General features: G+C 52.5%; 1 protein-coding gene across 1 annotated transcript; it reads left to right on the top strand.

Moving 5' to 3' along the window:
• The first annotated feature begins 5,847 nt into the window (after window positions 1-5,847).
• On the top strand, window positions 5,848-7,119 carry SFN (stratifin). Its single transcript, XM_006097301.3, has one exon. The coding sequence runs from the start codon at window positions 6,009-6,011 to the stop codon at window positions 6,753-6,755; it is 747 nt and encodes a 248-aa protein (XP_006097363.1). The 5' UTR covers window positions 5,848-6,008; the 3' UTR covers window positions 6,756-7,119.
• Window positions 7,120-13,490: the final 6,371 nt, after the last annotated feature.

The raw sequence follows: 13,490 nt of genomic DNA, 5'->3' as shown, positions 1-13,490 counted from the left end.
CTGTCCCCTCCACCTTCCCCTGCCACAGGGGCTTGGAGGCCCCCAAGTTCCTTGCTCTCTTTCTACTCTGACCCCCAGTGACTGCTCAGCTAAGAAAATGTTTATGAGACAGTATATTCCAGTTTGAGAGCTGGAGCCTTCTTGGCCCTCACCTCCGTCTGGGCAGCGAGCCCAGCCAGACACCTCATAACACTGGCCCACCTCTCTGGTATCTCCTCCAGGAGGACACCTGTCAGGATTTTGCCATCTCCTGCACAGCCTGAGGGGAGCTAACAGTCCTCTTTGCAGAGGGTTAGCTGGTAAGACCATCTCTCCCCTGTCAGCCAGCACTGCCCGCTCCCCTCACACACCATCTCATCCTCATCGCATGCCTCGCAACCCCATGGAGCCCATTCATCTGTCTGGTGTGTGGTGTGGTGTGTATGCTGGTGGTGGTAGGGTCCCCAGGGCTCCCCCCTGAGCAGAAGGATGGGGTCAGGGCGAAGAGCCCAGCCCCCCTCCGGATGAGGAAGTAGTTTCTCACACAGCAGCTCTCCGACTGACGCAGGAGGTGAAGGGTGAGGGTGGGGAAAGGATGGGGTACCTGCTCTCAGATGCCTGGGTCTATTCTGGTGGTGTCCTGGTGTACAGGGACCTTTTATCACTAACACTGTGTCCTGGCTTTCTGTCCCTGCTGAGCTTTCTCTCACCTGCCCGTCTTCTCTCCTGCTTCGTTGCCTGCTGCCAAGCCTTGGCCGTCTGTGGGGAAGAGGCCCTTCTGTGGGGAAGAGGCAGGTGCTGTGGAACCCCTCTAGGCCTCCTCTTTCCTCCCCATCCCACTAACCCTCTCTCTTCTCCTTCTTTGCTGTCTTGCCCGGGATCTCCAGTGTGTGCGGGGGCTTAAGGACCTCCTGAGGACCGCTGCTCTCTTCCTCTCCAGGAGTGACCTGGGGGAAGCCAAGCACCTGGCACCTCCACCTGCCTAACCTGTGGCCCATCTGCCACCATCTGTGCCTACAGGGTCTACCCCCACGCCTGCCCCACATGTGTGCTCTCTAGGGTCCCCCCATAGGGGCCAGGGGACTGACCTCTTTGCCCCCATCCCCACTCCATGCTGGCCAGAGTGTAGAAAAGCCATAACGCAGCTGTCAGCACAATGATGTAAGACTATGCTGAAACTCACCCTCCCCTCTTCCACCTTACTTCCCCTTCCCCAGATTTGTAAGGTGTCAAGACTCTTTAGGAATCTTGCCTTACAGCCTGCCCCCCAGAATCAGGCACAGCCGTAGTCGAGCTGAGCAGGTTTCTTCAGGAGCTGTCTGGGGTGTTATGGTTGATGACGCTGCTGAACAAGTTTGGTAACAGTTTTAAGCACAACTGGTTTGACACTGTTCCCACGGCCCCCTCCACCCCCAACACTTGAGTAGAAAGGTTGCAAGGAAGATGCTTGTACCCTTTGCTCCAGGCACCGAGGGACTGAGCTAGTTCTGGCAGCCCCTTGTTCTTCAGAGAAATTAAAGGAAACTGGCTGGGCCTCCGGAATCTGCTAAGCCCATGGCTGGGGTCTGCTTGTCTGCTATCCTGTACCTTTTTTAAACCAAAATAAAGATTTCCCTCTTCTTGCCATATCTTTGGCTGTCTGGTGCCACTCTTTCTTGGGGCCTGGGGTGGGGCCTGTGATGAGTGTGCAGGAGAACCACTGCTTACAGCTGCCAGCTTTGTTCCAGCTGGTCAGTGCTGTTTGGAGATTTGTAAAAGGCACGGCATCCCTGGCTGGGTGGCTCAGTTGGTGGGAGTGTTGTCCCGAATAAGGCCAAGGTTGCAGGTTCCATCCCCAGTCGGGGCATATACAAGAGTCAACCAATGAATGTATGGATGGGTGGAGCACAAATTAATGTTTCTTGCTCTCTCTCCCCCTCTCTCTAAAAATAAATTTTTTTAAAAAAAAGGCGTAACAAAGCGAGAAGTGACACAGGAAGAATGACCAGCATCCTCTTCACTGTGCCCCTCCAGAACTCCTGGTCTCAGCTCCAGAGACCTTTAAGCCTTAGCTGACCTCTGAACTCTGAAAGGTCCCAGCCTTGGCTGGGACAGAGGAGTTGACTCCAGTCTGGGACTGTCACACCCCTGAACTGAGCTTAGCCCAGGGTAACACTCTCATGGAGCCTTCCCTCTCCCAGATGCCTCCCTACATCAAGATACATAGTATGCTAGGAGCTAAATAATAGTAATAATATTAACTACAGTGGCCATTCAGCAAGGGCTTGCCAAGTCTGTTTTCTCACCTAAACCTATGAGGAAAGTGCTGTCAGCCTTTTTACAGATGAGGGAACTGAGGCTCAAGGAAGGCATAGGAGTTGCTCAGGGTCTCCCAGATGATAAAGCAGCAAATTCAGTATTTGAACCTGATCTCTGCCCTGACCTCTAACCCTTCTGCACTACCCAAAGAATGAATACTGCGCTTCAGGAGAAGGGAATCTCAAGAGGAGAAACCCTAAAATTAGAGAATGTCATGCATAGCCAGCAGGGGGCTTAGAGGAGATCTGTGAGGCCTCCCTGTACCTATGGGGAAACAAGCCCAGAGGAAGGAACCTGCCCAAGGCTTTATAACTGAGCTGGAATGCAGTCCCACACCCTGAACTCATTCCATTTTCTTTCCAAAAATTCCACACCGTGTTCTAGACTGGACTGGTCTAGGAAATGTGGGGTACTCTAAATAGCAGTGTCTTGAGGAGGAAAAGTCTCAGGATAGCTGACTCACTTAAAAGTAATCTAATCCCCCCGCCAAAGGCAACTAGTAGAGTGAGCTCTTGACTGGATAACTGAACTCTAGTTTATAATTAGGGGGAGAAGATGATCACCTGTTTAGTTTGATCATTCTAAAACCGGAAAAATGTCCTAGGAAGTTCTTCCTGGAATCTTAACAGAGTCCTTCCTGCTGCAACCAGAGCCCTGTCCTCTCTTCTCAGTAGAGATAGACAACTAGTTGCTGCCTTCCTCTCTGTGCTACAACCCTCGAAAGCCTGTTTCCCAGCTAAGAAGGGCTGGTTGTCTCTGGGACCAGAGGCCTTAAGCATGCTGGTAGGATGGATGTTATATAGAAGGGTGGGAGGTAGGCAGGATGAGGAAAGCCCCTTTGGGCTGCAGCCCCAGCTCCTGTCCTGCTGACTCAGGCGGCTGACTGTGGAACTCAGTGCCCTGCCGGGGCCTGCTGCCTCCTGCCTGCTGCCTCCTGCCTGCCTGGGCTTCTGGACTTGGGAAATGGAAGCCTGGAGGCAAAGGGAGGTGCATCAGACAGGAACTGAGTCAGGATAGACAGGCCAGAGCCAGCAGGAGATGTCAGGCAGCCTGGCTCCCAGATTCAGCAGGGAAAGGGGGCTTTCCTTTCTCTTGCCAGGGTCTGTGCTGAGGGCATGGAGCTTTAGGGTGTGAATCGCCACCAGGTCTCCAGGTTTGAGTGATGGAAAAGAGAATGCTCCCTCCTTAGAGACAGAAATAGCTCCAAAGTCGCCAGGTCCCAAGTTTATGCTGTTCTGGGACCTCCAGCTTTCCCTCACGACTTGGAAAGCCTGGACTGAGTCAAAAGAAGGTCCTTGAGGGCCCAGGGTTTGCATAGGCCAGAGGAATGTCCAAGATGGAGAAGAAGGAGGCAGTGTTGAGTGAGCGTATCTGACTATTCATCCATCTTCCTTCCCATGTGGACACCCAGCTGGGCAGGTTCTGGTCTTTGGTTGAGGCCTTTGTGAGGGGCCCTTCCTCATTTCATAGGCCCCAGGTCCATGTTCATGCTGTGAGTGTATATTTTTATAATAAATATAAAAATTGTTAGCTGTCCTTGTGTCAGCCACGGGTTGGATTTTTTTCTATGTGATCATAATAGTTATCATCCACTCAAGCAAGTGCTTTCCATCAACTCATCTAATCCTCACAAACCCATTGTATACTTAGGAACACTGAGGCTCACAGAGGTTAAGTCACTTGGCAAAGGCCACAGCAGCTTGTAAGAACTGAACCTGGCTGGTCTGATTCCAAATATACTGGCTATTCTATCTCTCAGAAAAATAATACACATTCATGAATAGATAATTTGAGTAGAATAGGAAAAGGAAAAAAAGTTTCACTCCCTAAAGATACCCTCAGTAAGTTGTATTTTAGTGTACTAAAATAGTATTTTCCTTTCCATCATTTTCTGTCTGGATTGAGCAAAGTCTTCAGGATATTAAGCCTAAAATCCCTTCTGCTTCTTTGGAAAACCTATAGCATTAGCCCAGATATGTCCCTACTTTTCCTTCTAAGAGGCAGATCTCATCTTGGAGCCTCAGAGTTCTGGCCTAGGCCTCCCTGCCTCCAGAAGGGGAGGAGGGGTGTTCAGACACCAAGAACAACCCAGAGAAGGACAGGCCTGTGACATGGTCCTGGCTCCAGGGTTAAGCTGGCTAGATCCCAATGAGGGGAGCCCCACCCCTGAGCCCCATCTGAGCTATAGCTAGGGGTGGGGCAGATAAGCAGGAACCCACTTTCATGGGCGCAGTGCCAACACCTTTAGATGAAAGGAACCCTTGGCTGACACAAGGACAGCTAACAATAATAGTTTCCACCCCGCTAACAGGGACAGAAGGTTGACAACAGAGACCTCCCCATCCATGCCAGAGGTCAGAGGTGGGGCCTTGGTCAAAAGGAAGGGGCAGGAAAACCCCTGAGAGTCCGGCTTTGGGAGGCAGTCCTCAGCTGGGACTACTGCCCCATAAAACAAAATGGTATGTGTCACCTCCTTTTTCTTAGCCCTGTCTCTCTCCCCAGTTGCTAGCGTCCCCTCTGGGGAACCAAACTGGGCAGAGCACCCAGGTGGCCTGCTTCCCAGCCTCTGACAGAGGGTGAGCTGAGTCAGGCAGAAAAGTGGGCCAGCCAGCATCTGGGCCCCCACCCTCCGTGAGCCCCACTCATACAGGATGGCTGGTGACTTGGAGGGGGCAGGTGACCTGGCATGGAGAGCCAGAGGGTAAGTCCTCAAACAAGTGGCAACAGGCCACCAACTTGAAAGGGAAAATTGTGCTGTGATGGGAAAGGTGTCCAACAAACCTACTGAGTGACTAATTACGACGGCTGGGCTGGAGCGTCAGAGGCTGCTCATTAAACACCTCATTAAGTGGCACCCTGAAAGCTGCCACCTGTGCATTCTGGGAGTTCAGAGGGGACAGGATCCTGAGGGAGAGGGAGGGTGGGGGATGGAACCATTTCAAGAAGCTTGGATCCCACTTCTAAATACATCCTGGAGCTCACAAGCCAGAGGGCTTGATGGGAGAGAAGTCAAGGAAGTAGGATGCAGGGGACTTAGTGGCTGTGTGACCTTGAGCAGATCTCATCCCTCTCTGAGCCTTCGTATTCCTGTCTCTAAAATGCGGTCGTAGTCATAGTCCTGCCCACCTCACAGAGACATCATGGGGATTAGATTGGATACTGGAAGCCAAGGTTGGGTAACTGTAGAGCCCTAGCTACACATGAGTGCTCTCACCTGAACCAAGGGGGGCACCTCTCTGGCAGGAATAAGAACCCCATCCTCCTGCACTTGGCTCTGTGGGGTCTGCCTAGGCTGATGCAACCAGGTGGCCGAGCCATCCTTTGCCCCTGGAAGGACTCCGTGAAGGAGAATCCGATTTGAGAAACGGGGGCAGCTACCTCATGTGGGCACCCATGTCATGGGAGCCCTGAACAAGAGGGGGCAGCTTGGAGCCTGGCAGGTGCAGCCAACACCCAGATTTCTCCTGCTGACTGCCCCCATGACTCACCCCACACCCCAGCCCTTTTACCTTTAAGGAAGAGCCGGAAAGGGTGTGGGGAGAGGAGGAGAGGCGGTAGGTCCGGAGCCTCAGTCCCGCCCTCGGCCCCTCCCTACCCCACCCCGCTCTGGGCCAGGCCTCCCAGCCAAAAGGCAGGTAGGGATCTGGGACGACACAGAATCCTGCTTGGTCCCGAGGCAGCCGTTTAGCCTGCCGCCTGCCTGCCTGCCTGTCTGTCCCCACAGCTGAGCTATGGAGAGAGCAAGTCTGATCCAGAAGGCCAAGCTGGCAGAGCAGGCCGAACGCTATGAGGACATGGCAGCCTTCATGAAGAGTGCTGTGGAGAAGGGCGAGGAGCTGTCCTGCGAAGAGCGAAACCTGCTGTCCGTGGCCTTCAAGAACGTGGTGGGTGCCCAGAGGGCGGCCTGGAGGGTCCTGTCCAGCATCGAACAGAAAGGCCAGGAGGAGGGCTCGGAGGAGAAGGGCCCAGAGGTGGGAGAGTACCGGCAGAAGGTGGAGACCGAGCTCCGGGGCGTGTGCGACACCGTGCTGGGCCTGCTGGACTCCCACCTCATCAAGGAGGCCGGCGACGCCGAAAGCCGGGTCTTCTACCTGAAAATGAAGGGCGACTACTACCGCTATCTGGCCGAGGTGGCCGCCGGCGATGACAAGAAGCGCATCATCGACTCTGCCCGGTCAGCCTACCAGGAGGCCATGGACATCAGCAAGAAGGAGATGCCGCCCACCAACCCCATCCGCCTGGGCCTGGCCCTGAACTTTTCCGTTTTCCACTATGAGATCGCCAACAGCCCCGAGGAGGCCATCTCACTGGCCAAGACCACCTTCGACGAGGCCATGGCTGACCTGCACACGCTCAGTGAGGACTCCTACAAAGACAGCACCCTCATCATGCAGCTGCTGCGAGACAACCTGACTCTGTGGACGGCCGACAACGCTGGGGAAGAGGGGGGCGAGGCACCCGAGGAGCCCCAGAGCTGAGCCACGCTGCGACCCGCCCCGCCCCGCCCTGCCCGCTCCAGCCCCACCCACCCCCAGCGGAGAGGACTAGACTGGGGTGGGAGGCCCGACCCTCTCCCCGAATGCTCTGCCGCAGCTCAGAGGGGCTCCATGGAGAGGGACCAGCAGAGCGGAGGCCCCTGGAGCCCACTCCTCCTGCAGCTGTCGGGTTCTCCTCACCACTGGTCATTCCACCCAGCCTGCTCTCTGCGCCCCTCCAACCCTACCCGGCAACCGGCCACTTCTGCCTCTTCCCCCCTCTTGACTCCCTCCTGCCCCTGCTGCCTCTGGATGTTAGGAATTGAGTGTCCCACCCAGTGGCTGAGAACTGGACCGTATGGCAGAGGCTGGAGAACTGGACCGTATGGCAGAGGCTGGAGATGAGAGTGAGGTGTGTGTGTGTGTGTGTGTGTGTGTGTGTGTGTGTGAGAGAGAGAGAGAGAGAGAGAGAGAGCGCAGAATGAGAGGGAAAGCATGTCTGCTGGGTGTGACCATGTTTCCTCTCAATAAAGCTCCCCTGTGACAAATCCCCCTTGTCTTTTCCAGTTATTGGCGGCGGGCTGGGGCTGGGCTGGGGTATGATTTACAGGAAGCCCGACTTGGCACCTCTGGTTGAGGGCCCGAACCTCTCCCACGGGGCTGGCTCAGCGACCCGCAGGCCAGACTTTGGGGCCGGTGACTCCCGGCGAGCGGCCAGGGGACAGGCTCTCCCCGTCGGGCCCCAAACAAGCCGGTCCGGCCTCGGGAGGGTCGGGTAGCGCAAAGGCGGCTCCTCCGCGCCTCAGCTCTGAGGGGACAGGAAACAGGGAATTTCCGGTCTGAGGTCCGAGGACAGCGCCGCCGGGATACACTGCAGTGAGCGGCACTGAGCACGGGGTCTGAAAGCGGGGAAGTCCCCTCAGAGGCGCAGATCTGAGGCGGGAATTACGGTCGGAAGCAGGGGCGTGACGCCGCCAGGAAAAGCCCAGCTCTGAAGCGTGCGCGGACGGGACCCAATGAAACGCGCTGGCGGAGAGGAGGCGCGACCTGGGGAGCGGAGGCCGGTGTGGGAAGCGGAGGCCGGGGGTGCAGGGGGGAGCGGAGGCCGGTCCGGCAGCCCACCCGCCGCCTCAGTACCAGAAGCAACACTCCGGTTCTGTGGGCGCCTCTCTCGGTCCCGCCCTAAAAGCCCGGGCTGGAGGCGGGCTGAGGCCGATAGCGTCCAATCACGGGCGGGAGATGCTCGGATACCGGCCAATGAGAGCGTGAGCGGCGGCCGCGCGCTGCTGCGCGTCTTCCCGCCGCCCGCCGGGCCGGGAGGGTTCGGAGACGCCCCGGCGGGGCTGAGGCGCCCCCGCCCGCCCGAACGCCAGGGGCGGAGCGTTCGGGTTTCACTCAGACAAGTCGCTACCCGCCGGGCCGGCGAGCTAGGCACCCGCTGAGCGCAGAGCGGCGGGACGGGGCTGTGTGGAGAAGGCAGTCCCTCCCTTTGAGTCATCTGCTTCACCGACGGCTCCCGGCGGACAGGACGCCTGGGAAAAGGCCACCGACGCTATCGGCCTCGGCCCGCCTCCAGCCCGGGCTTTTAGGGCGGGACCGAGAGAGGCGCCCACAGAACTGGAGTGTTGCTTCTGGGACTGAGGCGGCGGGTGGGCTGCCGGACCCGCCTCCGCTCCCCCCTGCACCCCCGGCCTCCGCTCCCCCACACAAAGTCCAGGCAGCCTGAACAGGCGGCCGGGAGACTTGGGTTGTGTCCCCAGACTTGGCTGTGCGACTTTGGGAAAGTCTTTGTCCACCTCCCTGCGCCTCAGTTTCCCCTTCGGTATCAAAGGGGCTTGAACGAAAGGCTCTGTAACGAACACTGACGAATCTGGGTTCTGGAGTCAAGCTGCCTTCCTCTTCTTAAAATTGCTGTGAAGTTTGCGAAAATAAATGCACTTAAAGTAGTTCATAGTGCATGTTAGCTGTTATCAATCCTTCTAGCATCAGTAGTCTAGGATTTACCCAGCCTTTCTGTGCCAAAAGCAGAATCATCGCCCTGGCCGGCTTAGCTCAGTGGATAGAGCATCGGCCTGAGGACTGAAGGGTCCCGGTTCGATTCTGGTCAAGGGCACATGCCCAGGTTGCAGGCTCGCTCCCCAGTAGGGGGCGTGCAGGAGGCAGCCGACCAATGATTCTCATCATTGACGTTTCTCTCTCCCTCCCTCCCTCTCCCTGCCTCTCTGAAATCAATAAAAACATATATTTTTTTAAGAAAAGCAGAGTCGTCAGGCCCAGTTCTGAGGAGCACCTGATCTGCATGCTCACTGGGCCACCTGGCCTGGCTTCATGGGGTCACTCCTCCCCTGGCATGACTGGGGCAACTCAGTCCAGCCCCATCGGGTGCCCAGAGCCCAAGTATGGCCACACCCATGAGACTCAAAACCGAAGGGCTCTTATCAGAGTGGCAATTCTACAGGGGGAGTTGGCAGGACCACCGCGAGGCTCCTGCGCCCCTGTGTTCTCCCCTCCTTTCCTGGAAGTGTGTTGGATTTCCAGCCCTGGCAGAGACTCTGGGCCGGGGCAATGACTCCCCCTCAGCTCTGAAAGTGACCCGGTTTCTCTCACCAGACAGGTCTGGTGACTTTCTCTTAAAGGGGTAGGTCCTGGGAAAGGAACTTCTTTCCTTTCTCTCAGCCTCAATACACCACTCATGGTTGCCCTGTATGGGGAAGGAAATGAGCATGTTGGTGTTGAAGGATTTCAAAAGTACATGGTGGCCCTGGCTGGTTTGGCTCAGTGGATAGAGCGTCAGCCTGCGACTGAAAGGTCTCAAGTTCGATCCCCATCAAGGGCACATGGCCAGGTTGCGGGCTGGATCCCCAGTAGGGGGCGTGCAGGAGGCAGCTGGTCAATGATTCTCTCTCATTATTGATGTTTCTATCTCTTTCCCTCTCCCTTCCTCTCTGAAATCAATAAAATATATATTTTAAAAAGTATATGGTGTGGATTGCTCAGATGTGGAATCTAATTAACAAAATAAAGTGATGAATAGAGTGGATCTAGAGACATGGAAGCATGGAACAGAGTGTGGAATCTTGGAGGGAAGGCAGGGGAAGGTGTGTGGGGGGGTAATCAACCAAAGACCTTTATGCATATATGCATAACCCATGGATGCAGACAATGGGGAGGTGGGGGCCTTGGGTGGGGGTGGGATGGGATGGACTGGAGGGGGACAATGGGGGGAGGAGGGGACATATGTAATACTTTCAACAATAAAGATTTTTTTTTAAAAAAAGTATATGATGTGGATTGGAACATCATCAAATCAGATGGCTAAATGTGAGCTGGCTTTGGCACCAGACCATGAGGGTCCCAGACCTTTTTATTTTTGTTATGTTTTTTGTTTTAATCTCTGTAAAACTTAATTTTTTTTATTTCAGAGAGGGAGGAAGGGAGGGAGAGAAACATTGCATGGGACAATGTTCCAACTAACTGAGCCAGGGGTCTGTAAAATGTTCTTACTATTACCCAGAGTGGGGTTTCCGTGAGTATTTCTTGCCATCTTTCCCTGGCCTAGATTGCTGTTTTAGAAATTTTAGTTCTACTGCTAATGGGTACAGAGTTTCTTTTGGAGTGATGAAATGTTCCAGGTTTGTTTATTTTGCTTTAAAGTTGATTTTAGAGAGAGAAACATCAATTTGTAGTTCTACTTATTTTTGCATTCATTGCTTGATTCTTGTATGTGCCCTGGCTGGGGATCGAACCCACAACCTTGACGTATCAGGATGACACTCTAACCAACTGAGCTACCCAGCCAGGACAAAATGTTCTGGATTTAAACTGGGGTAATATTTGTACAATTTTATGAATATATATAAGACACTGAACTATACACTTTAGAGGGATAAATTTTATAGTGTGTGAATTATATCTGTTTTAAAAATCAGTCCCAGAAGCCCTGGTCAGTGTGGCTCAGTTGGCTGAACGTCGTCCCATGCACTGAAGGTCGCCGTCTCGATTCCCCACCAGGGCACATACCCAGATTGTGGGTTCAATCCTTAGTCAGGGTGCATATGGGAGGCAACTGATCAATGTTTCTCTCTCACAATGATGTTTCTCTCTCTCCCTCTCCCTTCTTCTCTCTCTCTCTCTCTCTCTAAAAAAAAAAATCAGTCCCAAAAGGCAAAGCAGGTACCCCTGGAAATTTCATGGTGGCCATTCTCGCCTTCACATTATCCTTTCCACTTGAGCACCTGTTATAACCTCTAAATTTCAAAGCCCAGCTTCAGATCAAAACGTGACTAACCAGCTTCCCTCTCCCTTCAACATATACAGAGCTTTGGATCTGTGCTCTCTTATCAATGCCTTTAATTTATATAGGTACACTTATTAAGTGCATTTATCCAGTTATGATTTCACAGTGACTTGATTCTACCTCTGGGTTTGTAAGTATGTCCTGGGTTTATTTATTGTCTTCTCAGAAAGCTCTCTAAAAAAATAACTTTGTCCCATTATTCAAAAGTAACTTTGTCCCTTTCTTCCCCCAGTGTCTCAAGACTGTGTACTCTCAAGGTGTCTCAGAAACTTGTGTCTCAAGGTTTTGTGTACAGGAAGGTGCTCAGAATTTAGTTTTAAAACCATCCTCCCAAATGCCTGGAAATCCGGTTTAGTGCCAGGTCCTCAGTTGTGGAAATAGAAATATAGCTGGTTCTGAGAGGAGGCAGGGCTATCTAGACAGAGACCGGCTCACAGAGATTCAAATAATCCCAGTCCTATCCTTTCTGCACTGCCAGAGTATCTGTCCTCCAGGAAATGGAGGCCCAGGGCTTGCAAAGATCTTTCGCTCTCAAGAATTTGATTGCTATGGGGAAAATTTGCAACTTAAGGTTTTCTAGGGGGGATACCCACTCTTAATTGGCTCTGTAGGTCCACAGGTGATGGAGGGCAAGGCATTGGGTTCAAAGTGCCTTCCCAGAACCAACCAGGTACCCTAGGGAGGCCAAGGGTTAGGCAGGCCACTGTGGCTCCTTCTAGAAAGGCAAGATACTCCTATACACACACGTCCAAGGTCCAAATGTCCAGTGCCTTTTGGGGAAAACCTGATTTCAGATGCTTTCACCAAGATTGTTCTGACCAACAGTGCCCCACTCCTGCTTTTTCCTAGAGAACAGAGTTCTGTAATAATAGCAGTGGGCTCTGGCCGAGCAGCTCGGTTGGTTAGAGCATTGTTCCTACACGCCAAGGCTAGATTCCAAGGTCAGGCATTTAAAGAGTCAACCAATGAATGCATGAACAAGTGCAACAACAAATCCATGTCTCTCTCTCTCTCAAAATAATTTTTTTTTAAATAGCAACAGACATGACTGCTATTATCATCTTTGTTTTGCAGATGAAGAGAATGGGGCTCAGTGCAGCTAAATAACCTAATAATGTACCTGGGGAATGGAATGGATCTGACTCCAAAGTTAATGATTTTTAAACTACAACAGCTGTTTTCAAATTGTGTTCAGAGGGTTCCCCAGAAACTACCACAGGGCAGGAGCCCAGTGGTCAGGGTTTCCCGTGTCCACATATGGCTACAATAGCCACACATATGTCTGTATTGTGAGTTAAAAATAAGCTTGAAAAGAACCACATTATGCTATGCTGCCCTGCTTCTAAGAATCAAGAAAGACTTACTCTACTCTCAATCTAATGCCACCCCAGGGCCCAGCAGAAAGGAATTGTCTTGAGAAAAAAACTGTAGTGGACCAATTTCCTGATCTTTACCAAGCTAAGGTTTCCTTAATGTGGTTACATTCTTTGTTCCTTTTCAATTCTTCACCTGTTCACAGGGTCTACTCATCCCCCAATCCTTGCTGTGTGTGGGGGTGGGGGGAGGGAGGGGGAAAGGCAGGTTTCTGTAGAATAGGTCCCCCTCCTCTCAGAACCCCCCAGCCCCACCTACACAGTGAGTCAGGGGCCAGGAATGTCTGTGGGGGCAGTAGACAGGTATGTCAAAGGCTGATTCATCTCTCATCTCCACCCAATTTTCTCCTTACTGTTCTCTGGGAAATTTAACTCTTTATTTGTCTAGAGATAAGAGGGAGATCCCAGACTCTGAACTCATGGAGTCTTCAATCTGTGGCTACATACAGTACTTCATACATCAGATTATGGCATTTAAGAAATATATGTTGAAAGAGAAGGTGGGAGAGAAGAATGGAGGGAAGGAGAAAGACACATTTCCCCCCCTTTCTTTCTCCAGAATAAAGTCATCCTGAAATTTCCTTTTCTGAATGTACAGGGGACAGATGTTTAAGTCAGAATAGATTGTGCAACCACTGGTATGCTTTGAGTTGGGAGAAATCTTACTCATGTCCCAATATTCCTTCTGTGCAGTTAATATGATTCCACAGAGCAATGTGCAGGTTCCAGGATGAATATACAGGAAGAGGCCTCCAATCAGTGTGAAGAGAGCTGTATATGCACAGAAAGCACACTTCTTGAGATTTTGCATTCATTTGGGATAGATCTCCCTCCTCCACCATTGCTTCAGGGTTTTGGATGAGGAAAGAAATTTCCAGCTTTGCTCTGTATTTTAGTTCAGCACATTTTTTATCAATATTCATCTTTCTTTTTCATCTTAGTTGGGCTCCAAATCCCCAGCCCATCCCTTCACAGCTCCTCAGTCTTTTTTTTTTTTATTGCTAAAAGTATTACAAAGGGTATTACATATGTGTCCTTCCCCCCCCCGGCCTTGACAATCCCCTGGCC

The sequence above is a fragment of the Myotis lucifugus genome, unplaced genomic scaffold (genome assembly GCF_000147115.1).
Source record: "Myotis lucifugus unplaced genomic scaffold, Myoluc2.0 scaffold_197, whole genome shotgun sequence".
Lineage (NCBI taxonomy): Eukaryota > Metazoa > Chordata > Mammalia > Chiroptera > Vespertilionidae > Myotis > Myotis lucifugus.
Note: the sequence above shows the minus strand (reverse complement) of the source record. Positions and strands in the feature narration are given on the sequence as shown.